Genomic DNA, 25,824 nt, shown 5'->3' with positions numbered 1-25,824 from the left:
AGTGTCCTGCTGAGTTGGCAACAAGAAAGCTTTAAGAATATTCTGTGATAGGATAGAAAGGTGAAAATGTACAGGAAGACTTGGAAGCTAGTGAGGCTTAGTTGCTTTTTGTTGAATGTTTTGATCAGTTCATGGGGTATTTAATGATCATACAATGGAGGTGGAAACTACTTCTTAAAAGGGGTCCATCTGAGCTGGGTTTTGAGATTTCAGGTGTGAGCACTTGTATAAATATTTTAATAAATCTTTTCCTGAAGCACTTCTTTTGGGAAAAAAATGAAAATAAATATTTTGAATTATAGGTATCTTAATTTTTTTTAATACTTTTTCTCAGAAAAAATACTTTGTAAGAAATACAAAATCACATTTCCAAAGCAGAAATGTGGTGCTTGGTCCTGTGATGGCTTGGCTTGAGCATCTAGAGAGTTCACCTTCAAGTTTGCCAGTGTCTCAGTTTAGTGATGCTGTGTTGATAGTGTGAATCAGATCAGATCACTGATCCAGCTGAAAACTCCATGCTCTTCTGGCATAGTGTGCAGTGATAATCTTCAGTTTCTGGAAGCCCACATCTGCTTCTGTGGCTGCAAAGTGGCAGAAAGGGACAAGTGGGGCGAGGAAGCCCAAGTACTTCAGATGGCTGCCCTTGCTTAGGGTGCAGTACCTGGGCAGGACCAGCCTGCCCCTTTTTGTCTGTGAATTTTGAACCCTCCCCATTTTCCTAAGTAATACCAATTTAAGGATAAAACAGGGAAAATAATTAGTTGTGTTGTTTGGCTGTATGCTTCTTTATGAATAGATATCCTGAATAGTTACATGTATCTCTTATCTTTTTGTATTGGTAATTAAATAGAAATAAACTGAAGAACTAGATTTTTGTCCAGATAGGAACAGGGTTTTGTTCTGAGTTTGTGTTAAGTGTCTGGAAAGAAACAAGGCTTTAATTCTTGTATTTTAGTAGTCACACACTATGCTGAAGTTTGATTCTAAATACACACATATATTAAATGTATGCATACACAAATATATAAAAATATATGCCATTACATACGTTTTATATAAGTATGCTTGTTCCACTACATAACATATTTGTGTTCATATATGTACAAAAAATACCGTGAATGAATACTATTGTGATCATTCTTTGTGATTAATACCTGCCAGCCAGAATGAAAATTGATTCCTCTTGAAGCTCCTGCAAAAGATTTGATCGTTTTTTGACCTAGCTCTTGGAATCAAAGCTTAACATCCAAGTCAAACCAACCATTCCTATTTCAAGTACAACCAACCTGCAGGGAGGTATCCATGACCTATTCCCTCTTCAAAGGGAACAGAATAAAGATTTAGTGTGGGCACTCTACTCAGAGCAGGAAAGTTCCTGAAACATGTCCTACCTCCTGAGGTGGCAAGAAATAGAATTTCACAGGGGTAGTGGTTTGCCTGTGAGATTGAGGCACATATTGAAATTGTCTCTGTCATCTGCCATGACAGCCCACCAGCAGTACAGAAGCTGAACTCACACAAGGAAAAAGAGAAAGCTTACACATATTTAAATCCTTTGTTGTGTGTACTTTTCTTTCCAGACCTTAAGTTTGTGCCACTCGCAGTGATGACAATGTTCAGGAGCAGAGCATGCCTCCAGGTCATGGGGGCAGGCTCGGTTATTTGCTCAAACACAAATTCACACTTGGAGCAGACACACAGAAGTTTGGGCTTTACTGTTCTTGCAGCCCCTGCTCTTGCTCAGGGCCTGCTTTTACAGCCCATGAAGCAGGGCAGGAGGTAGGATCCTTGTGCCCCTCACACACTGAAATATTTTAGGGACTTCAATTATTTTTTTTAATGTTACATTGAATATAAATCATTATTTATCTTCTCTGCTTTCAAAAATGTTTTCTAACATGAAATAAATGAATAAGATTCTTGTTTTGGTGAACAGTATAATTTCCCAACATTTCAGATACCTGTTAATACTTTCCAGGAAGGTGTCGCTGAACTCTCCAAGTTCTGTTCTGTGACTTGGTAAGGTCTTTAATAATAATAACAGATAGACTGTTTGTTTTTTGTGATTGCTAGGGATTTTTAACAACATTCTTCATTATTTGGCCTTCTGGTAAATAGATCAGAGTAAGGCAAATATATTAGAATTTAAGAAGACTTTGATGAGACAAATTAACATATGCTGGTCATAGGCTGAGAACTGTGATGGTGGGGGGAACTTGGAGGAGTAACATTGACTTTCTAGTGGGCAGAGCTATGTTATTTATAAAAATGATTGCTGAGCCTTTTGCTTTAAACAGTTGCTATAAGGGATTTAGCAGCTTTCGGGTCTTGCCTAAGTGGCAGGTAACTGCAGTTTCTTTTACACCTTGGAATCTGCCTTGGTAGGTGAAGGAGAACTGCACTACAAGAGTGTGTATCTATCCAGAGGCCAGTGGATGGCATGCTTTGGCTGTTCCTTTAGTGCAGACATGGGGCTTGGTCACAATTTTTAAATTGTTTTTTTTTGCTCGCATATTAAGGATGTGACCAAAGTGAAAGATAAAGTAATGCTGCAGGGCCTGGAGGATTAGAACAGTGTCATTGTATTAGGGTAACTTACTGCAGTTTAAAAATTTATTTGTCAGTCATTTTTTTTTCTATCCTGTCTTACTAGCCTTTTCCCTGTCCGGCATCAAATCCCATTTGGATCATGTGTCTTTTCATATGTAGATGTTTTATGGTTGCTTCTTTGCTTTGGTTATCCCACACTTGCCAAAATGAAGCGACACATCAGCTCTGTGTTTTAGAATGTGGCAGAGGGGAGTACAAAATCTATAGTATCTGGAGTGACCTTTGGGATTGACTGTTCATTTTTTCCCAGTGCAAGAAATAAAAATAAAAATAAAAAAGCAAAACCAAAACTGGCCAGCAATGAGTTCAAAATTAAGTAGGATGGTTATCTTCACAGAGTCTGAATTTACGCTGCGGAGCTCTGCCATAGACTGTGGAAAGTTTTCATAGGCTCAATGAACTACTAATGTAGCTTGGGGAGGAAGGGTCAGCTCTTTGGGGACTGCCATGTGCAAAGATGCCTTTTTTGGTCTAAAGAGTCCCTAAGCCACAACTTTCTAGAAGTTGGGAGAATATTTTTGTCTTCACTGACCTTTAGCAGTGGGCTACTGTTTTGGAGACTGAATTTTACCATTGACCCTGACTCATGTGTCCTGGTTGATGGGAAGGATGATAGTGATACCTTCAAAATTCTGTTGCCCATACCTTCTAGAGCCTTGGTGATGCAGGTGTAAGGCAGCTGAGAGAAGGCACCATGTGTGAGAGGTGAGGGGAATGAAGTCTCTCCCCTTCCGTTCCTTCTCCCTCTCCCTGATCTGTGCTTGGAAAGTTACAGAATGACTAAACTTTATTTTTAGAGATTACAAAGAAAGAAAGCATTAGACAGCTGGCTGCAAAAATATTTATTTGTGACCTTTGTCTACATTTGTGCGGTGCTTGTTGCTATTCTGGAGTATGTAGCTCCCCCTGAGTTTTCTCCCTGAGTCTTAGAGTTTAAGGAGAAACTGAAATTCTTATAACTTTATGCATATGTATATTTTTTTAAAAATTGCTTCCATATTTGGAAAACTGGACTATTTCTGTTTGTAAAGTGCTGGCCTTATTTGTTTCCCATTTTTGTAGTTACATATTGACTGGAAAAGCAACTGGAGCACTGCTGGTAGAGGCTGGGCTGGGCTGGTCCTATATTGTTGGCCAAACACCCCCTGCATGAGTCAATCCCATTATGAACTAACCTGGAAAAAGGATTAAATAGATTTCCCAACTCTGTGGAGCACAAAGGTTTAGCAGAGTGTGTGAACAGGGTATACTGAAGTGACAACCCTGTTTATCTACTGAATTTGTTCTAGGACTATTAAGACTTTTCTGTGTTTTTAATTCTTTTAAATTATTATTTTAATTATTGCTAATACAAGTAACTTCTGAGTTAAGTAGGTCATACCAAAATAAAACAAATTCAGTACTTGTTTTTGAGTGTTGTGGCAGTAAATCGGTTGAGCATCTGCTCAGAAACAAGCCTCTTCTGCTTTTATCCACCCTTAGAGCAAATTTAGATTGTTTCTGTTTAAAACCAGCAAGCAATCTCCAACAAGCTAGACAATTGTAATCATAAATCCCTGGAATAATCTGTGTTTAGTGAGCATAAAGTAGATGAGCTGGAAAAATTTACTCTGCATCACTCTTTCAAAAAAGGAGCCAGACTCTTCAAAACAGATTTGTGTACATCTATAGCACAGAGAGGAATTTTTTGTGGTTTAACTGCTTTCCCTAATACTTGTATGTATAGTGATAGGAAACGATGAGATTTTCTGGGCAGGTTTGATTGGCAAGCAATAGTTTGCTTGTTTGTTTTATGGGGTTTTTTGGAGCTCACATCTGGCTGGTGTTAGCCACATGAGCAGCCTTTTGTGCAAGCACCACTTGAACAATGCCAGTGTCTGAAAATTTTTCCTGTTTCATAGAGCTACTGTAATGTATATCATCAGAGCCTACCACTTAACTGGAGTTTGTTATCACAGAATGATTGGGATGGGAAGGGACTTCTGGAGATCCTTTAGTTATACTTGGGATGACTCGGAGATGTGCTGCACACCTTAACATTCACTGCAGTTTTTTCTAATGACTCTACATAGATGCATCCTCAGCACAGGAAGAGGAGACTCAACTCTCGTTGTGCATTGACAAGTAATTAACTCAAATGTTTTTGTGTACATGAAAGGCTAAAAACCCTCTGCATATTCTTAGGGTACATGGGGAGTTCACAGCCAAAGTTCTGCCTGTTTACTTAATGATATTTTTTATCTGTTAGCAGAGGTCGTGTAGGAGCAGTCTCCAGGGTGATTTTGTGCAGATCCTTTGCACCATGCTGAGGTATCTGCTCAGAAAATAGATTGTTAGTTAGGGGATGGATGGTACGCAATAACAGGCCATTGGTCATGTCTGTTGGTCCATAATGTGACCTACTTTTGATGAAAATGAATGACAAAAGCGACTGATTTAAGCTGTGATTAACCAAGATTTTTTAGGAAAGTGTGAAATATGCACTGGCTTAGCTTTTCGCACTTGCACTAATGAAAATTTCTGAGTGGGCTTCTGTATTGAAACTGGCCACAAAATAAAGTTGCTTAAAGGAGGGAAGAAACTTTCTGTGCTTAAAATACTGCAAGAAAAAAAACCAAAAAACACCAGTTTACTAATTTGTGAGATGAAATGTACCTAAATGAAATAATAAAAAAACCCAACTTAGTTTACTTAGTTTGCCAGTTATTGCTGGGTTTGGGACCTGGTAGGACTCTTGCAGATCCTTCCCTTTGATGATGACTTATTGTAGATATGCTGGTTTTAAGTGCAGAAGTGTAAAACATCCTTTTTCCTCTGTATCAACCACTCTTGTTTTGATTTTGATTCTGTTGAATGGGAAAACTTATTCTTTTGCAAAAATAATTGGTTAATATGTATCACTTACCTAACACTCTCAATTATTTTAAGCCTAGTATTTCTTAAACTGATAGTTCAGTAGAAGCCATTATTTTCTTTCCGTACGTTAAAAAGAGTGGGAGTTACATGCATCTAATATTCATTAACCCTGTTAGCTTAATTTTTTATTTGATTGTGACACAATGCCAGAGTCTTTTAGCTAGCTCAGCCACTACGGCACTATGCCGAGAGTGGGACATGTCTCTTGAGCAGGCGACAAAAAATGCGGCTTAGCGCTTCTTGCTCTACGGCACAAAGGTCTTTAGAGCAACGCAGGTTGGGGACAAGGAATGAGAGCAGGGTCTTCTGTTTGTAATCCTGAAGGACCACTTTTTCTGAAGGGTCAGCGACAGAAAAGATCGAGAACGCACTCTGCAACAGCTTATAAACTGGGGAGCCCAAGGGACGGGTATCAAATTCTAACCAACGGGGAGAGGAGTGGGAGGAGAACAAGGAGGAGTTTCATACTTCAGGAACCAGTGGGCAAACAGTGGGAGGAGGACAGGTCACATGGGCCAATGAGGCATCATGTTTTAGGGGAATTCCAGGGAGGAGTTTAGACAGGGGTTGGCCCAAGGCAAGGATTGACATGGAACATTCTGGAAAAGCGGGTTGGGTTAGATGAAACTAACAGCTCAGGGGTGGAAACAACCTTTGGGACAAACCATTAATTTGGGGAAACAGGGGGATACAGAATAGTTCATTAACAATGGAACTTAAACAAACCACAACATGGTTGGTTGGCTTTTCTGGGTCTTTTGGCCCTCTTTGGAAAGCCTTGTTAATTCTTGCAGACCTTTAATGCTGTTCAAAAATCCTGAACCTGTAATCCCTGTTTACTTGCTGTGGGCTCTGTGCTGGTTTAAATGTCTTGAGAGCTGCTGAGATGTCGTGAGACGTGAATTTGCTAAAGGGCAGCTACTCTGGTCAGCTCAGAAATGGCAGATGACCTGCTGGTGTGAAAACACCACATTCGTGTCCTGTCAGAGGGCCCTACAGGCAGATTCCCTGTGCCCCACATGACTAAAGAGTTACATATCTCTGTCTGGCCAGATTCAGGGCAAAGATTACATGACACAGGTAGGGCTGTTTGATTTATTGTAAGAAAAATAAAAAGAATTTTACTTTTCTTCTCATCCTTCATGTGATACTTTGAAAAATCCCATTTATTTAACCCAGACTTTGCAATTGCAAACACACATCATCCTCCAAGGATTGTGAGGGGTAACATTTTGAATTAATTCTGGCAGGTTTGGGGTTTTGTTTTCCCCAGCACTGATGGTCAGCTGGGATCACTGTCTCCCTCATGAAGTAATTGCGCCTGCTTGGGGAAACCCAAAATGGTACTTCATTAAATTGACACATATGTGGTGAAAATGGTGTTTCTTTTTATACCCTGGAGAAGGTCAGAGATCATTTTGCCAGGGGTTTTTGACCCCTTTCTAGGGAAAAACTGATCTCTTAAGTTTGGGCTGGGGTAGGGGGCCTTGCAGTCGTAAATAAGTGAATTGAGGACAGGAAGGACACAGTGAGCAGTGCCTGCCTTGAGGGGGCTCGGGGCACTCAGAGAAGGCCTTTGGGCAGCCCTGGGCTCCGTGGGGCCTGCAAAGGCTCCACTGCCCACTGCTCTGCAGTGACCCCCTCATCTGAACTGCCCCTCGGGGCTTGGGTTCGTTCTTAAATGTGCCCTCCAACTGTGAATGAGGAACCTGCCTTGAAAAAGGTTCTTGAATTCTGATTTTGATTCCCTTGTTTATGTTAGTCTTCCCTTTCGATATCCAGAATAGATGGAGCTGTATTCAGCAAAAAGGACAAAATGTGTTTGTCCTTCAATTTCTGCGTTGTTGAATACCAGCTTTCAATTCAGCTGTACTGAAATCCATTGAAAAGGAGGTATTAGTATGGTGTTTGTTCAGATTTCCATGTTTTAAAGAGAAAAGCTGACAAAATACTCAATTCTACTCTCCTTACTCTTTCACGATAGTTACTCCCTCTTAATTGCAGTACCTTATGCAAAAAAATAGTCCCATGGGTTTTACTAAGACTGTTTAGGGAATTGAATACCACAGTGTTAGCAGAAATGGAAAAAACGAACAGTGATTTTAAGAAGTGCAGCATTTGGCAAAACACTCATAGTTTGTACGTGTATCAAATATTAATTCTGGTTTTTTGCTTATGAAACAATTTAAATTTTTACAGAGGAGTATCATGTTAGTGATGCTTTTTATGATACCTGTGAAATTTTAGACCCTATTAAATGAACCCTATTTTAAACTACTTTGAACTCTGCTACTGTAGCCTTGAAAAACAATTTTTATACTCCAATGTATAGCTTGATTAGTTTAAGTTTTTGTATTAAAAAAGCCCTCACATTTTACAAGTTCCACCAAAAGTAATCACATGGACAAAGCTTGGCTCATGCATACTTGAATTAGTGGTCAAACCTGCTCAGTATTGCAGGTGTATGAAATGTTTCAGTTAAAACTGCTTTCTCTTGAGTGTCCTAGTAGGACCTTCGTGGATTTTTTGTAGCTTTCCCTGTCCCTTCCTCCCTGATGTATCTGGCCAAGATAATCCTGTGTCTTACAGCTGTGTACCGTGGACAAGCTCTTCTTTAGGTCACGTGCCCATTCCTCCCATGCCTGTGAAAAACCTCAGCAACAAAGGCAGAAAAGCTTATGTTTGTGTTTAGAACATACATTTTGTTTTAGGTAATGGATATAACATCTATTTTACAATTTTAAGATTAAAAAACCCCCTCTGGGTCTGTGCTTTGTCCGGGATTTACCTACGCTATTAATTAACATGACATGTAATTTTAACAAGTCGTTTGAGCAAATCCAGCTGGTTTGCTTAGATTTAAATGAAAATCAGCTCAGCATGAAACTTGTTGGAATTACTTCTTGTTGAATTTTTTTCTAACTGGGACTTATCTGCCTTTTTTTTCTTTTAAAGTAGCATGTTTAGGGAACTGCCTTTCTATTGGACTTACATCATGGCTATCACATTCCTTCACTCAGGAGAAGGAGAAAAGCAAAACAGAAGTTGAAAGATGTATTTTATTAAAAGGATGACAAACAAAACAACAGCAAACAAACAAAACCCCCCACCCAACCAAACAAAAGCCCCCCTCATACCCTCTAAAAAACTCCCAAATCATCTTATTTCAGAGGAGACTGACTTAAGTGCACAAAAAATCCACCTGAAACTATTTTTATTTTGATTTTTTGTGTTTATGTAATGACTGTTTCCTAATCTTGCTGTTGATAGTGGAGGCTGAGCTTGGATTCTTCCACAAATAGCCAGCACTGGTTTGGTTATGTCTGTAATGAACTTAAGAATACAATTCTCACTTCTTTTGTCAGCTTATACTTTAACTAACATACAGGTTTCCAATGTGGCTCGATTAAACTGTATTTACATCTAACATTCAGAGCGTACATGCTTCTCTTTCATGAGCAGAAGCCTGGATTCTTTAGCTTAGTAGTGATACTGGATTCATGAAAGCACTAAACTCTAAAGCAGGGAATTTACACCTGATGCAATGCCTTTAATTTGGTGGATGCTATAGAGCTAGCACGATGCTTGTGATCTGCAATCGCTTTAGATTGCCACCCAAGTTTTACAGAGTATAAGGGTTTTTTTCTTTAGTAACACGTTAGGAGCAAATTGTAAGATCACTGATACATTGCAAGTGTTTTTAAATATTTGTCTTCCCACTCTCAGTCAGTCACCAACATTATTTCAGGCTATAGAATTGCCTTTCATAAGGAGATAGCATCAATGTATCAAGAACTTTTTTTCAGGAAAACAGGGTGGTCTGGCATCACCCATCTTTCTTTAGCATTACCAAATGCTATTGCTGTAACCACTGTAACATTGCCTGGGACTTCATTCCCTTGAATCAGCTGTGCTGTCTTAAGCATGGCAGAAACAGCAGTTGTAGCTCATAACAGTGCTTAAAATGGGGTTGTGTGTGGATAAGAATTCTAGGATTTTTATAGCTTGTGGTCATTCAGCTGAATAAGTGTGGACTTGGTACTTAAATACCAAATGTTGTTTTGGTCCTTGCTGGAAAATGAAGTTTTGGGAAACAGAAGCCTTTTAAGAGAAATCAGAGTTAAATTGTTCAAAGATGGCAAAATTCATAGTCTTCAGATATGAATATGATTCCTATACAGAGTTTTTAGCTTTCATGGGAATTCTGGGTTTAGACTCACAGTTACAAATAATTTAATTTTTCATGAGTAGAGTGGTGATCTTTGAGTATATGTAATATAAACCATGCAATTCAACTCTAAAATGTCTCAGAGAACCTATGGGTTGGTGTTAGGATTTTGGACAGCCTCATACTTTAGCAGAAGATTATTGCTTGTGTCTCTGCACCATGTAAATGTTACACTTTTAGAAAATTGTATTAACTGGGCAGCGTAAGTGCTTATTGCCTTTCAGGATTCTAAAATTCCATTGTGCTGAAGGAGTCTAGAGACAGTAGCTACTTTGGAAACTGATTTTTAAAAAGGCTGTGTTTGGAGGATAATATTATATGCTCCTCTTCTCTACAAGCTGCCCTGCTCTTTTCTTTAGTTGGTGCATCTCTGGGAGGCATTCCTCTCATGCTTTTGTTCTAATCTCTTTCTTCATAACATGAAAGAAAATCCTCTGTTTCATGTGTTCCACAGAGTTCCTTTCATCCTTCAAAGTAATGGTCCTTACTTTGCCATGTAATTGCCTATATGAGCTTACTTTTGAGCTGTAAAACTAAGTCTTGTTTTTGTTGGTAGGGTTATAATGTTTGCCCATTTACCACGTGCCATTGATTGATTAACAATAATGAAGTAAATAACTGAAGGATTTCACCTGTTTTCTTCTCTCATTTTTCTGTTTCTCACAGGTTCATTGCTAAACCATGTGCCTTAGGCCTTAAAGTCCAAGCCAATGGACCACAGAAAGCTCAGCCTAATGCTATCCTGGAAAAGGTTTTCACAGCCATTACAAAGGTAGTGTGTCTAACTAAAATATTTACCTTATGAAGTGGGATGGGGCACTGTAAACTATGTCTGAACAAAGCAAAGCTAACAGATAAATGCAGTGCTGCATTTTTACACCTCAAATTAGAAATTCAAATATTGGGGATGTCATTAATATGCCAGCTTGAGTGGTTGTGTATCCCTTTGTAATGTCTCCTTTAAGCTTTCAATCAAAAAAAAATATTGTCACAGAAACACTCTGTAGATGCCATATGGCCACCTACCTTTTTTGCTTCTTATCTGTTTTTGCTTCTTACCTATTTTGTATCATTTTTTGTAAAATTTTGGAGTTTTTAGAGGAAAAAAAAGGGGCTTACTGTAAGCCAATAGTATTGATACCGAGTTTTCCATGAAACTTCAAAGCTGCTCCTTCCCAGGGAAGGCCTGTCTTGCTGGTGTCCCAGCTACACCACATGGAAAAGTGGGAGAAACTGACTGAATAATGTTTTATTTACAGCTTGCATATCTCTTTTTGTTCAAAATTTCCCCCCACAACTTACATATCTGTCTCTGCATCTCTCACCATATGACATCTCAACCTGTTTGTCGTTCTGTCCATGCTTTTCAAGTCTCCCAAATTTTTCTGCAGGAGCTTTCCAATCCCGCCTTGGCTCCAGGCTGCAGCTGGGTACCAGTGTAAACTTCAGAGAGTGTTAAAGTCATAAAGGGAAAAATTGGGTTGAGTGTCACAGACAGTGAAATATGGTGTGGATCTGTCTTGCTTGTGTGTCCTACACAATCCAGAGATCACCATGGCACTTGCTGTGACTTTTTTCCTGTTTTCAGGGAGGGAATTGCATGTATCTTGTTTCTGAAAGGTGCAGGATATACTCTTACACAGGCTCAGCTGAAGGAAGAATGATTAGGTTTTGTTTGTTGTAGGGTTGTTTATTTGTTTGTTTTTAATACTTCTCATGGAATCTGGCAGCCTGACACAGGGCCTGAAATACCTGTGAGTGTGAAGGGATCCAAATAAAAGTATCTGCTTTCCTGCAAGAATCTGGTAGCTGATCTCAGAAAAATTGTCCAATTTAGCTACCTGTCTTTTTTGAATCCTATACAGCAGATCTCTCTAGTCAAACTCCCAAGAGCTGCATCAAATATTTCATTTTTCTAAGGTTACAGAAATTGCTTTTCTTAACCTTCCATAGAAAAACTAGTAGATACTTTGGTTGACTAAAAATTTTTATTGAGATGGATGGCAAATACTTCAACCTTCTCTTGTCTCATCCTTTCATTTCCCTCTCTTTCCTGTGTCTCCTTGGAGGCTGATAGACAGAACTTCAGCCTATCAGTTCTTCAGCCTAGAAGTTCTGCTGGTTTATGTCTTGCAACAATTAAAAATTTAAAGATTTGGTGTAAGAGCTCTTGTACTTCATTCAATATTTGTAACTGGCTTGCAGAAATAAAGCTAAAGTTCCAGAAAACAGATTGTCCATTTTTCTGTTTATTTAAAAAACTATATGATCAGGAGAAATAGGTAAATAACACGTATGCTTTACTGTACATGTAGAATTGCTGTATGATTGGAGATCCATCTTTACTGCTCTTTAAATTAAGGATGGACTCATTTTCTTTTGCCTTACCTCTGCACTGGTTTGCAGCCATGCTAATGGTATGAGACTTCTACATTTTCTGCTTTGGAGAATATTTATGTGTGTTTAGTTCTAGAGAAAACAATTCTCTCTCCCTGTTGTCAAGGTGATTTTCCTTTTGAAGCTGTCACTTTGTTTAGCGACTCATTTTTCAACATTATCATGCACAAACATGAGATTTATCTTCTTTTCTGTGTCGGTCAAACCATCTTCCCTAGTGCAACAGTTGATAGGACACAGATCCTGATGTAGGAGAGTGGAACAGGTATTAGAGTGTGGCAGGCAGTGTGGTGTTTGTAAGAACCACTGCTCCAGAAATGCAAGGCATTTTATGGCTGCTGAACTTCACTTCCAAATTTCAAGCAAGTTTCAATCCTATTGTCCCTTTAAAGTTTATTAGTAATGGATCTGCTGTCTCATATTACAGCATCTGTCCTTCTAGATTAATAATTGTCAATGTAAATTAATAATTGTCATTGTAAATAATAATTACCATTGTAAATGTATTCTGATGGGAATCTGCCAGTAGAGATTTCTGTGAACATATTTCTCTGTATCCATGTCTGACAGACAGCCTTGGTAAGAAGGCAAGAGTCAATTACAGTGGTTCTGAATTTAAAGTGTTAATGCACTTGAGCAAGAAAATAATTTTTGTGCTTGTCTGTTTTGCAGCATCCAGATGAGAAGAGGCTGGAAGGCCTCTCCAAGCAGCTGGACTGGGATGTACGCAGCATTCAACGATGGTTTCGACAAAGACGCAACCAGGAAAAACCCAGCACCCTTAGGAAGTTCTGTGAGAGCATGTAAGGATGCATGTTCTCTTCTTGAGTCTTGTTGAGCCTGTGTTCTCATCAGTTTTACCCCTTTATTTTTTGCAGGTACTTTTGTAGGCAATTAAAAAAATTATACAAATCAGTAGACTATAACTAATGAGAAAAATAGTCTTCATTCCCCTGAAGGAGTCAGATTGTACTTTTTGGATATTTTCAGTGATCAAAAGCTTTCAGAAATCATGTCATTGTGATTCTGTACTATCAGGGCACTAGTCTGATCTTTTAAGACAAGTCACCTGGTGTTAGTGTGCTGTCCTTACAGCACTACCTTTAGCTGTACATTCTGATGGAGCTCTGAGATGGAGGAGTAAAGATGAAAGGCAGTTGGGTTTTTAAATAAAAAGAAGACAAAAGATAAATTGGCTAAAGATGTTTGCCTTCTATTAAACAGAAGAACTTAACTGTCAGAATGCTTAAGTCCTTTCTTTGGTATTTATAGCTAAACTACTCCTTCCTGAATGTTTAATAAATCAAGGCATGATAAGATTATGGATAGACCTCGTCATTTTGTTGCCAGCAGCTGCTGGCCTTAGAATTACTAATTTTTGAGATCAGTGAAAAACAGTATTTTTTTCTGCAAGGGTTGTAATTGTTAACTTGTCGGCTGTGGAGTCTTGGGAAAAGTTATTGCTGTGTTAGCCTTAGAGCTAGCATATTTGGGTGGTATATTTTGCTTCCTCTGTAACTCAGCTGAAAGACCTTGCTGTCTTGCACTGGTGCCAGTGCATTTGGGTGAACCTACCGGTAGAAAAATTTAAACATACCGTGAAATACTGACATGGATAGGATAGTAACGGGTGCTGAATTTGCTCCTTTGTGGCATACATTATCAAAATAGGGTGCAAATGACAGCTGTGAATGCAGACTGGAAGGTAAGGTCAAGCTGTAGTGAAGCGCTGACAAAATATAATGCTAGTTTGTTTAGAGGGAGCCATTGGCATTTCTGTAATATGTGTTCTTAATAGTAATGATAAAAATTGTCCAAAAAGAAGTAAGATGACATAAATAATAGGTGGATACTTCAGATTCTATGGTTCATGGTTTGCAAGAGGTGCAGTGGGAGCTGCCTCTCCATTTCTACATTTATGCAGTGCTGTGGGAATGTGGTGTTACCCAACCAATTGTGTGTGCCTTGCCCTGGGAGCATTTCCAGTGATGAACTGTGTGCCACCAGCTGACCTGACACCTCGTGGACAGAATTGCTGATGTCTAGTTCCCAGACTACCACTGGGAACCCAGGATTACCCTTTTATCCCTTCAGTGTGGGTGTTATAGTGTTGTTTAGTTAAATCTGTCCATCAGAGCACTAAGCAAGGTATTTCAGAAAGTTTCGACCGAAGGAATCCTTTGGTATGAGGTCTGTAGCCTTTTCATAGCTATTGAGTTAATGGGGTGGCGTTTCAGATATGGTGACTGTGTGTGGCACGGCCTTGAAGCTCTGAGCTGCCTAAAGCAGATGTTCCCACAGCAGCCATGGGAAGGGAGCACTCAAGTCCTCAGTAATTCGGGTGCCCGTGGAGAGTTTCAACAGAACGAAATGCATCTTTATGTAATAAACAAGAACAGAGCAAACAAAATGACAGTGATCTCTGCCTACACCTTCATAGTGCTCAGCTGCTGTTGTCCCTCAATTGTTGAAGGCTTCAATTCTGCTGGCAACAGCACTGATTGACTGTGGCTTGGGAAGAAAAGTGAAAGAACACTCAGAAAACATAGATCTGCTTAAAAAGAACTCCAACTCTTTTTACATGGAGACAATTCAATTTACTGCTAGACAAAACATTTCTTGGGTCCAGAGTGGCTTTTCCATGATGAAAGGGAAGAGGAGGGCCTCTTCCAGAGGGGCCAGAAGGGCTGTAGGCCATTTTTGACTGCCTTATCGTTCTTGCAAATGAATTGCATGGGCTCTATCTAAGGTGGAGTAGCTTCAACGTGACAAAAGCTGAGAGAGAAAATTAATGATAAACACACTTGCCCAAGATGAATGACACCAAGTACCCAGTCCCAAGCACACTATGCCAGTAACTTCATTACTAGATTCTTGTTGTCACAGATTTCTCACATTCTCTAACCCTTCCCTTCTTTTCAAACAATTACAATTCTGGTCATAAACAGAGTGCAGAGAAACTCCAAAACCTACACTGCTTCTTGAGGGGGGAAGGGTGTTTCGTTTTTGGGTTTTTTTGGTTCTTTTTGGGGTTGTGGGGTTGATTTGTCATTTTGTTTTGTGGGTTTGTTTGGTTTGTTTTTGTTTTGTGGTTGTTGGTTTTGTTTGAGATTTTTTTGTTTGTTTGTGGGGGGGTTGTTTGTGTTGTTGGTTTTGTTGGTTTTTCCTCAAATGGAATAATTCCTTTGCTGCCAGTCTTTATCAGATATTCAGGTCATGGCCAGATGAAGGTTATATGAAGAAAAAGGCAGCAATAAAATCTCCTGTTTAGAGATGCTCTTTGTGTTAGAGCATTATAGTGAAAATAAATTACTTTTTCAGGAGCCTTAACCAGTATTCACACCATAGAGTTTTGTCTGTGAATCTGAAAGAGAAGGTGTAATTTGATTATTGGAGCCATAGAGACCCTAATGGTGAGAGTTCAGTGGTATTATGTACCTGCTTAAGCTTTCAGATGTTATGTTGATAAGTATTAATATGAAATATGAAATAGATAATTTCACTAGGTGGTGATTGATACATATAATCACCAGGTGGTGATTAATGATCCAGTCAGAAAGTAATAAATGCAGCACTGAGTATTATTTTACTAGCAAATCAGTCCTTGTGTCCCAAGGATTTGGTGATTCTGCCATGAAACCTGGAGTTAAACTCACAGTTTGTAGTCACTAGGGAAGGCATCCACCTAGTATAACCTCAGATTGCAAAGCTCAGGCACTTAGCCTACTGTATTAGCTGAAGAGGATAGTCTATCCATAGCTCTTCTTTTTATTTTGTGAATTTTAATCATTTGTGCTCCTTTCTTCAACCTGAAAAATCCAAGATGCATATAGGAGGAAACAAAGTGGTCAAATGAGTGTGCAAAATGGACTTTTCTACTTCCATGTATTTCTGTTGGGTTTTTATTATTCTTTTGTCTTTGTCCCTATGGCACAGCCTAACATCAATAATATTACTTTGCTTATTGGCAGACAGAATACAGGATCCAAGAATGTCTTTGTTAATGTTTGATGTGTCAGAAAGCCAGTGCAGTAGTGATTCCCAAACCACTTCCAGTGTCTTCTCAGTTTCAGTGTGTTGTTTCTGCTCATACTACCAGTGTGTGGGCATGTCTGGTTTTCTCAAAGACTTAGTAATATAAAAAGAGAATGCATTCTGTCCTCCCCCCTTGTTGTCCAGAGCAAAGGGAAAGAACCTGTGATGCCATAAGTTATTAGCCTGGGATTTTGGAATGTCACCAGGGCAGTGACTTGTCTGTCCTACAGCTATGTACATTTAAGCAAGCTGTTTATTAGAGGCATTTGTATGGTTTCTAAGGAGTGGCTGGCAGAAACATATGGCCAAGAGAGATGTTTCTAGTTTATGCAACGTTCTGCGTGTGAAAACATGGAAATGTGCAGACTGAAGAGCCGATTTTCCCCCCTCTATTCTCTAGAAGAAACTTGGATACTAAAGTTTCTGTAAGTAGGGTGTCTTAGTTTTGATGTATGGGACAGAAGAGCCTCTGTCTTGTATCCCAGCTAGACATTTGTTTTCCTAAGGAATTTAAATTTTGTTTATGCATGTTGCTTTGGAGGAAGATTTTATCTATCTATGACTGAATACATGTGTGTGTTTGCACATGTATGTGTATAGATATAGAGAAATACAGATTGGGGGTTTTTTTTGCTTGTTATGCCGATTTGTGTGAAAATTTTATGGGCTGTTTGAAACTTCTTGGGCATACTGTCAACTAACAGAGTAAATCTCTCCTACAAAGTTGTAGTGGAAAAATAACTGTGCGAGGGAAGGAAATGGAGACAGCTGTTTGGTTGTTGAAATTCTGAACTGTGCTGATACAAATCTTAACAAAATGCGTGAAAAAATTCATCAGTCTGTGCTTTGTGTTGAACAGTAAAGCACTAGAAAATAAATAGTCTTTTAGCTCTGCATTTTTAATAGCATCAGGCTCTCCTAAACCAGCTTCTAACACACTCCTGATCTGAACAGAATGCAGTCACTGACATCAATTCTAATTCTTCTCTAACACTTGTTCTCTGATAAATCAATGGTAAATTCCTTCCATGTACCTCCTCTCCAACACACAGCTTGCCTGGCACTCACACTTCCAAAGACAGACTCTGGGCAGTCAAGCCCAGCTGCTGCAGCATGGTTTGCTGTGGGTTTATGCCTTCAGCTTTGCCTCTTGGAACATGTGTATTAGGCAGACCTGCACGAGCTGTATTCAGGAGCACAGGCTGCCACTGCAGAGTCAGTGAGCAGCAAGGCCACCTCCCTGAGCTCTGTGTCCTCGCCCTCCAATTCGCCCTGCCAGGCAGCAGCTGTACGACTGCTTTGTAGAGTGACCCACCACACTCTGGGGTTAAAGGTTACCCTGCATGCACACATAGGGTACTCATCACTCACATTTTCCTGTTGTGGGTCAGAAGCTTGCCTGGAGTTCTGTTTCTTCTGGTTGTGGAGAGTGTGTATGCAGTCAAGTAACAGAAGGGAAACCAGGGAAGCATGGGCAGTACTTGTATCCATGGTGAAAGTTCAGGTTTTGATGTGATGGAGGAGAGAAGCCGAGGAAGCAGCTTCAGCCACCTGGCCCCTCCTGATTTGGGAGGGTGGGAGTACACGGTGTGATGGAGCAGGGCATGTTGTGCCATGTGGTTCTCTGAGTGGTTCTCTTCCTTAAGCCAGCTCTAATACAAGGGCTTAGATTAACACAGGCTGAGTGAATGAAGGCTTTTCTACTGAACAGCTGCACCTATGGCTCTGTTTATAGCCTTTATCTCATTCTTCCTATCATTTTTTAATTTGGAATAGTGAAATACTTGGTCTGGGTCTGCTCCCTCCTATCCTGCTCCATTAAATGCTGAATCATCTGGAGAAGGGGAAGATGGAAGTGGACTTCTAGCAAGTCCATAGTATGCTGCTCAAAAGGCTGCAGTTAGCCCAGGGCTCCTCTGAAACACACCCCACCACTGGGCAAGGTTGACAGCTTCCCTCATGATTCCTCTCCTACTGTGTCTGCCATACCCACATATTAATCTGGTCTGTGATCACCATTCTGACCTTTTAGGCTGGGCCTCTGGACTCCTCACTGCTCAAACATGGTGTTAGGGGGAAATTACAACATTGGTTAAGTGTCAGGAGTTGCCAGCCTTTTTCCCCTGCTATTCTGCTGGAGAAGACGGGCAAAGATGTCCATGCCATGTCCTCAGAATACGCTCACTGTATTTTTAGACTTTAGTGCTTTAAGCACTTATTATTTTGCATCTTATGAAATTCCCTCTTCCCTCAAATTGGATTACTTAAAACTCTGAATTCCTTGCCCTTACTGCCTTCTGTGACACAGTTTTTTGCACAATTAATAAATTTAAATTAACTCATGTGCTCATCCTGCAAAGACACCATCACTTAACACTATCATTGTACATTAAGCAAGATTGTAATTAACTATGTTTCCATTCTCTTGTGGATTGTATGTGCTCACCATTATATTATGGAAATTAAATAATTCCTCCTTAAGTTCTAGTTAATGTGAACACGAATCCAAAATTAGAGTCACAATATAAAAATTTAAGACAACAAAAGGAAAACTGAAAAGACTGCAGTAGCTACTGCTTTCTTGTGTTTTATGTACCTTAAATTGTCTAGTTCTTCATTATGGAAGAGACAAGCTGCCACCTTCAGTCAGTCTCAGCTTTAAATGAAGTTGGCAAACACTGGAGACAATGGCTTGAAACACTGAAGAGTTAAGTGGTAGTAAGATGTTATTTTATACAGAGCAATGAAGGAATTTTATTTTATACACTGCAAATCCTTACTTTTCTCTTCTCTCTTGTATTTATGTTGTTACACTCTTGTTTCATATTTGATTGTCTTTCATTTTATAGATACATGGACTATGCCTCTTCACGGAGACAGAGTTAAAAGGCGAATTAGCTTCCACATTGTTTAGCATTTTTCACTTGTGTATAACTAGGCATATAACTACACTGTTTTCTGTGTTGGTAAGTTGTGTGCCAGTGGAAAGGGGCATGCAGTGGCCTGTAGCTGAATATGTGTGTGGTAGTGGTAGTGATACATGATGCTGGTGGAGATGAGAAACTTGCCAGTTCATCTAATGCTTTTTGGGATTATGCTGTGGTAGGTAATGTATCTACAGGCATAGGGTAACCTAATGTTTGATACAGCTTCTGTCTTCTACTTTGGTGTCTCACCAGGGACCTGCTGTGACAGCACACAGAGCCCAGGCTGCAACGGGACCTGTCTGGTCATTTCATCTCTATGCTCTTGTTTTGTATTTTATGTAAATCCATTAACTTAACTTGCTCATCCTCCAGTCTTAGCTATGATAGCCCTGCACCTCTCACAGGTGGGAGCACAGCACAGCAGGGTGGCTTTCTTGGGGAAATGGGCAAACAACACTGACACCTAGCCTACCTCCACAAAGATAATGCTCCTAAGGGTTCAGCACCTGTTTTAACAGGCTAAAAACCACCCTGGGCCACACGTAATGCTACAGGAAAGTGATGTTCAGCATGGGAACAAAAGAAAACAGGTAATGCAAGTTGGTCTGAGAAGGCAGTTACCTGTCACAGAGGTGCCTTATGCATACAAATATGTTGGCCATCATGGCTGGGACGACATTACTAGGTGAAATTCAAATGCAGTCTGGACGGTTAAAGTTTTCATTCCTCTAGAACTGTAGAAGTGTGGGGCAGTGAGTGGCCATTGTGTCTGAAAAGAGGTGATGGTGACTTGTGAGATCATTAGTAAGAATGGAGAGTAGAGGTCCCTGCTTGAAAGGATTTTGAGTTGTTTTCTCTCTCCAAGACTCATCAGCTGTTTGCATTGAACATCTCTGATGAGGAAACAGGGCTGCTGATCAGACCACAAGGGACAGTGCATGGCAGTGACATCTGGTTTTTCTGTGTGTGCTTCCCATGAGCTTTCCAGATAGTATCTCTTTGTAGGGCAGGATTTGGCAATTGTCACAGATCTCTGAGGTTTCATCAGTCCTTTATTTTATGTAGCCCTGAGAATACTCAGAAGAGAACAGTTGCATAACCATTAAACACAAACTATATAACCTAGAATGAGTTACCAAAACACTTTTTGTATGGTGCATATTTTCTGGCCTAATTATATAAACACACTTTATTATTTATAAAACTGCATCACTTCAAAATTTAGTACTGTGTTTCCTTTCCTCTTTTCTGCACTACTAAATATTGCTCTTAAGACTTTCAGAGCTGCGTTTTGAGAGAACAGATTTAGGGCAGGACTAGTCTCAAGTGGTGCTGTAATACTAAATATTAAATAACTGATTCAAACTGCAACCAAGAGGAAAATCAGACAACAGTCAAGTCTTAATTCAGAAGATTGAAGAGGAAAGCAATGCAGTGTTCTCAATTTATCATATCTGCTCTTTTGCACATCTTAGTGAATTGTGCATAACTGCCTTCTTCCTGATATGGCATCTGCTTAACCACAGTGCAGGAACTATTTACCATGTGCATGGTCCAGACTGACTCAACAGCAGTACCGTGCCAAAAGAGGCAAGAAGATTTTATTCATTCATTTATTTACCTATGTATTATTTTTAATTACCATTTTTTATATCTGCTTGCAGCTGTCAGGTGTTGTGGAAATGCAGCAAATTATCATTACAGAAATCTGAGGAGGCAGGAAATTGGAACAGTGGAGCTACTTCCATCAACCAAACAGTCATACTTGCAGCTTTGAATGAGACTAGGTATCAGGATTGAAGATAAATAAAGATTTAGTGGAGTGTACTATTTAAGCTGCTATTTATTGGATGGATCAAGTATTTTCAGTGCTCTGTCTTGTATTATTACATGATTTATTGTCTAAAATATTGTATCTTTAGGGGAATTTTTTGATGGTTATGGGGAGAAGGGTTGCTGTTTGTTGTGTTTAGTTTTGCTTTTAACTTAAAGTTGGAGTATAATAGATCAGTAGACAATGTCACAAATATTACAAAGTTGATCCAGAAGTTCAGAGTCCATTGTTTTTTTAGGATCATCCTCTAAATAATTGGTCTTTAGAGGTAGTCATCTAAAAAGAATGTACACATCTGACTATGTCAGAAGCAACATGAACTGGATTAAGTCCTCCTGAGTGAATCAGAAAGTTGAATGCTGTCCTACTGTATTTGGAGGAGCAGAAAAATGCAATTTGAGGATAAAATATAGACTGCTTTAAGTCACAGTGAGCATGTGTGGAACTTAGCAATCCTTCCTATTTATGCTATTCCTGTTGAATACTGTTTGAACTCTGCCTCAGAAATGCTCCTTTGAGCACTCTCACAGTGAATACACTTTTTCACAGTCCCAGCTAATGATTCCGTGACCCAGCTACGTTTGTGCAGTCCATTCAGCTTGTGGGGATTAAAATGTAACAAACTATGGAATGGCAGTTCAAGCCTTCTCATCCCCAGAACCAAGACATGCAGCTGTGGAGTCTACATGAGGCTCAGCCCAAAGCCTGAGCCCAGTGGTCTGTCAGCCCCTGTCAGAAATTGAGCAGTGGATGATGGAGAACAGCAAATCTCACATTTTACTGATGTGTATTTTCATATAAAAACTTCAGACATCTGCAGTTTCTCTGAAAATAGTTTTTAGAGCCAGAGAACCAGTTTCTTCAACTGCAGGCAATGTGGTGAGTCTATGACTAGTTGCTAAATGTGATGAGGTTTTTTTAATGTTAACTGTTTTGAAGTGTGGCATTCTTACATTGCTGTTTGTGGCCCTGACTTCAGCAAACCAATGGCAAAGGCATCTCTGTAAATAACAGCTACAATTCTGGAAGCATAATGGCTTTTATGTTCTTAACACTCTGCATTTACTTTGTTTGATGTTTTGTTGTCAGCAGTTGGATAGCTTTGGATCCTTGGACACCATTGCTGAGCAGCAGACACTGGTTTGGCATCAGAGCCATAGGCACTGTGCACTGTGAGGTGGGTGCTGCAAAGTTCTGCAGGAGTGCCAGTGTTCACAGCCTGGCCACTCAGTGTTCCTGCAGAAGGAGTGGGGAAAAGGGAAAACAGGAGCAGAGAGGCCTTGTGCCTCTTCCCCCTTGCCCTGGGGAGAAGAGTTCATTTTTGCAAGGAGAGCACGCGTGCTGAGCTCCCTCAGCTGGACAGCAGGTCTGTGGGGAGAATGGCATCTTCCTGACAGAGCATGAACCCCATGTGGTGAGCTCTGCAAAAGGTATGGAGTAGAGGAGTGCTTTGCTTGAGCACTGCTTGATCAATTTTTTTTCCCTTTGGTAAGCTGAAGTTTAATTTCACATTTCAGAGCAAAAATTCAGAGGAAAATTTGAAGGACAAATTTTTATCAGTGTGATGGAAGGAACCTGACAAGACATATGCATGAAATCAGTGAAGTGCTTGCTCAAGTGGGCACTTAAATAGTTTTTGCTGAATTGAGCATACTGTGTGGTATATCAGGTTAGTTGGTGGAGGCTCTCCAACTTTTCCATCTTTTTAGATGATGTTCTGTATCATGCTGAAGCATCTTTAAAATTTCATTAGCAGCTCAAAGTTAAAAGGGTTGAGAGGTGAAGAAGCTGGCTGTGCTCTGGATTGAGAATGCATTCAAATGTAGAGCAAGATCTGCTGTTGCACCTTTGAGGGATCTACAGCATGCTTTTACAGACTGCATTAGAAAAGAATTTATTTTTCTGTTATGAAAGAGTCACTTTTTAGCTTGACTTTTTTGCTGCAGTGTATGACATTCATGTTTGAAGCACTGACCTGGTAAGCAACAGCACAACCTGGAGAATTTGCCAGAAGGTCCATATGTAAACCATTTGATCTCCCATTTTCAGAGTTTGAGCAGACCAGATGCAAGCCTGGTTCAGTTTGGAAGTCTTTTAGTGGAGGACTAAATGAACCTCATAAACCTTATTGTGAGCAGACAGGTCAGGTCTTTCAGAGTGCTTGTGCCTTGAGTGCTTTAATCCAGGTTTGGTGGATTTAAACTATCTTAAGTCTTTCAAGCAGTACACTTTGTGTGTATAAGGGTAATTCAAATTTTGTCTCTATACAACTGACCAAAGGAATGTTTGAAGTCTGAGGGACAGAGTAAATTCTTGCAAAGCAGAGAAGCTTGAGTTGTTTTCATCTTTCAGTTAAGCGTGAATGGATGTGGCAGTTGCCCACAATGGAGTGCTTCACCTTGTGGCCTCCTCTGTATGTCTTTAATAGGGCAGAGAATATTGCTGGGAGGAAAGGGGAACAAGAGATACTTTAGTATACATCTTGCCTTTCTTTTCCTACTCTCTTGGGCTCTGCTGCTGCTGCTTTAGAAGTTGCTTTCCCTGTTGAAGACAACCAGCTGTGACCAAACAACAGTACCCAGTGACATGTGGACACTCAGCATGAGCTGCTGATGCTTAGGAGGACCTTAAGCCGGATATTAGAAAGGGTACTAGGAGGTTTTATCCACTGGCTGGGCATCTTCCCTTTCCTGGGGTCAGTAACTATTCAGATTGTGCTTAGGCTAGGGGCATTTTCCAACGTTAGATTTGGGACTATTACCTAGGACAAAGTCAAGTCACCACTTCATCAACTACCACTCGCTTGGAATAAGACTCAATAACCTCACACTTAAAGAAAGGTGTCCTTCTCTTTGGCAATGTCCTGTGCAGACAGAAAGAACATTTTGCCCAAGTTCCCAAAGCGCAGAGATCTTTTGGACACTGGGTTATACTGGGAATAGGTGTGATTACTGCTCATAACTTTTTCCCTTTATTTGCATTTCCTCATCAGTCGGCTTCAGTGAGACCCAAATAGAGGCATAGAGAAGTATGTACTGTAGATTGAAATCCATCATTCATATTAGAGTACTTGTTGCAAGAGAATTGATTTGAGAGTTCACATTTGGAGGAGTCTTGCTTGGACATATCTGCACTGTATGAAAGGTATTTCTCACATACATTCTGTCTTTGTCTGTATGATTTTGAGTGAATAATGCAGCTTCATAGCCTAGTTCCTGGACCTTTTCTCCCTGTCTTTAATCCCAATTATTGAGTATGCATTCATGTATTTTACCTTGGCCTATGGATGTTTCACTGTTAAGTGCAGCAGTAAACCATCTCTAAGTATGAGTAAAACAATGTGGGAAATTCCTTGGACTTTGTTGTATGAGACTGAGATTCCATTTGGGGTATTGAGCAGGGAGAATTGCCCTTTAAAGTCTGCAGAAAAAGCAGCTAGCTGCCAGCTACAGAGCAATGAAAGTCCTTTGTTGATCTGCCACCAGTTAGCTGGTTAACGATGATAAACATGTTGGGGGCCAATTCCAGCTTTGCTTTGCTTGGAATTTTTGTTTATTGGAGTTTGACCAAGCCAGAAGTTTGTAGAATAGCTTTTGTGCTTGTTGTTCAGCAGGAATGAGCTTTTTTTTTTCCTATGATTTTTTTTTTCTTTAAGAAGTTAGCACTTTGACCAGCTTGGTCACTCAATTCTTAGCCTTGCTTCATCTTCTGGTGCTAAATCCAAGTCCACTTGTTTGGCTGATTAGGGAAGAAGAATGTATCATATCCTTTTGTGCATCTATCACCTCTGTAGCAGTTGCACAGTTGAAATGAGTTGACTCTTTTCAGAAAGCCCAAATAATACCCTGTGGCTCTTGTCTCTGAGGGTTTTTTGAAGCTCCAGAGACTCTCCAGGGCAATCCATGGCTTTAGTGCAAATCTATAGCAGTGTCAGTGCTTTGGGAGGTGGGTGGAGAGTTAACTGGGGATATCGCTGTTTAATTTGCCTGTTTTGGGACAGGGTCCTTTTATTTTTTGAGGGGTGGTAGCTGCAGGAAATTCTGCAATCAGAGTTTTCCAAATGTCCATGCAGACTGGAAAATCCCTGATACCCACCAGCTAAAACTCAGCTATTTACATATTTCAAATATATCAGACAGCCTTTGAACTCCTCTGTGGAATATCACATCTCCCAACAGCAAGCTGGAAAAGCCCTTAAGCATGTTATGAATTTTGCTTGGAGAAATGTGAAAGGTGATAAAACTTTGCAAGGAATTTATCATAGCTGCTCACACTTAGGAGTGAAGGAAGGGCACTGAAAGTGCTCACCAGTGAATAGTTTAGACAGGGTTTTCCTCCTAATATTTATATTTTCAGTGACAGCCTTCAAACTTTCACTAGATGATATATGTAACCTTGAAATTAAATTGCAAGTTTACTGGCTGTAGGACTGGTCTAATGAGAAACTTTCCACCCAAATAAATCCATCCTTCATAATACTGTCCTTGCTGCTTCTTTCATGTGCGTGATCTGAAGGCTTCTGCCATCACAAATAACATTTTGCCTCCAAGTACTCTGTTTTCACAGTATCTTGGAAGTGCCAGCATGAAAACGGTGTGCCATGTTACTAGAGTGACCAAACTCTTCAAGGGTTTGCTATTTCTGTCTTATCAGTTTAATAAAATAATTTCCGCCGTGCTCTGGAGACTACAGTGTAAAATAGAGTTTCTGTGCATGAAATATCATGCTTTAAATCTCATTGATGTTCTTTCACACTCCTCAAATTGTCAAAGGGTTATTTGTGTATGCCACAACTGTCTCTCTAATTACTTGTAAAAGTAGCGTTGAAGGGAAAGGTTTGGATTAACTTTGTTCTACATAGGAACATTTTCAGTTTT

General features: G+C 39.9%; 1 protein-coding gene across 1 annotated transcript in view; it reads left to right on the top strand.

The window, feature by feature from the left end:
* CERS6 (ceramide synthase 6) overlaps nucleotides 1–25,824 on the top strand; it is a 99,160-nt gene that overhangs the window by 23,073 nt on the left and 50,263 nt on the right. The window contains exons 2-3 of the mRNA XM_063400565.1: nucleotides 10,421–10,526; nucleotides 12,824–12,954. Of these exons, the coding sequence (XP_063256635.1) occupies nucleotides 10,421–10,526; nucleotides 12,824–12,954 (237 nt within the window). The remainder of the gene's footprint in view (nucleotides 1–10,420; nucleotides 10,527–12,823; nucleotides 12,955–25,824) is intronic.

Source organism: Prinia subflava, chromosome 6, assembly GCF_021018805.1.
Source record: "Prinia subflava isolate CZ2003 ecotype Zambia chromosome 6, Cam_Psub_1.2, whole genome shotgun sequence".
Classification (NCBI taxonomy): Eukaryota; Metazoa; Chordata; class Aves; order Passeriformes; family Cisticolidae; genus Prinia; species Prinia subflava.
This window is presented reverse-complemented; position numbering and strand designations above follow the sequence as displayed.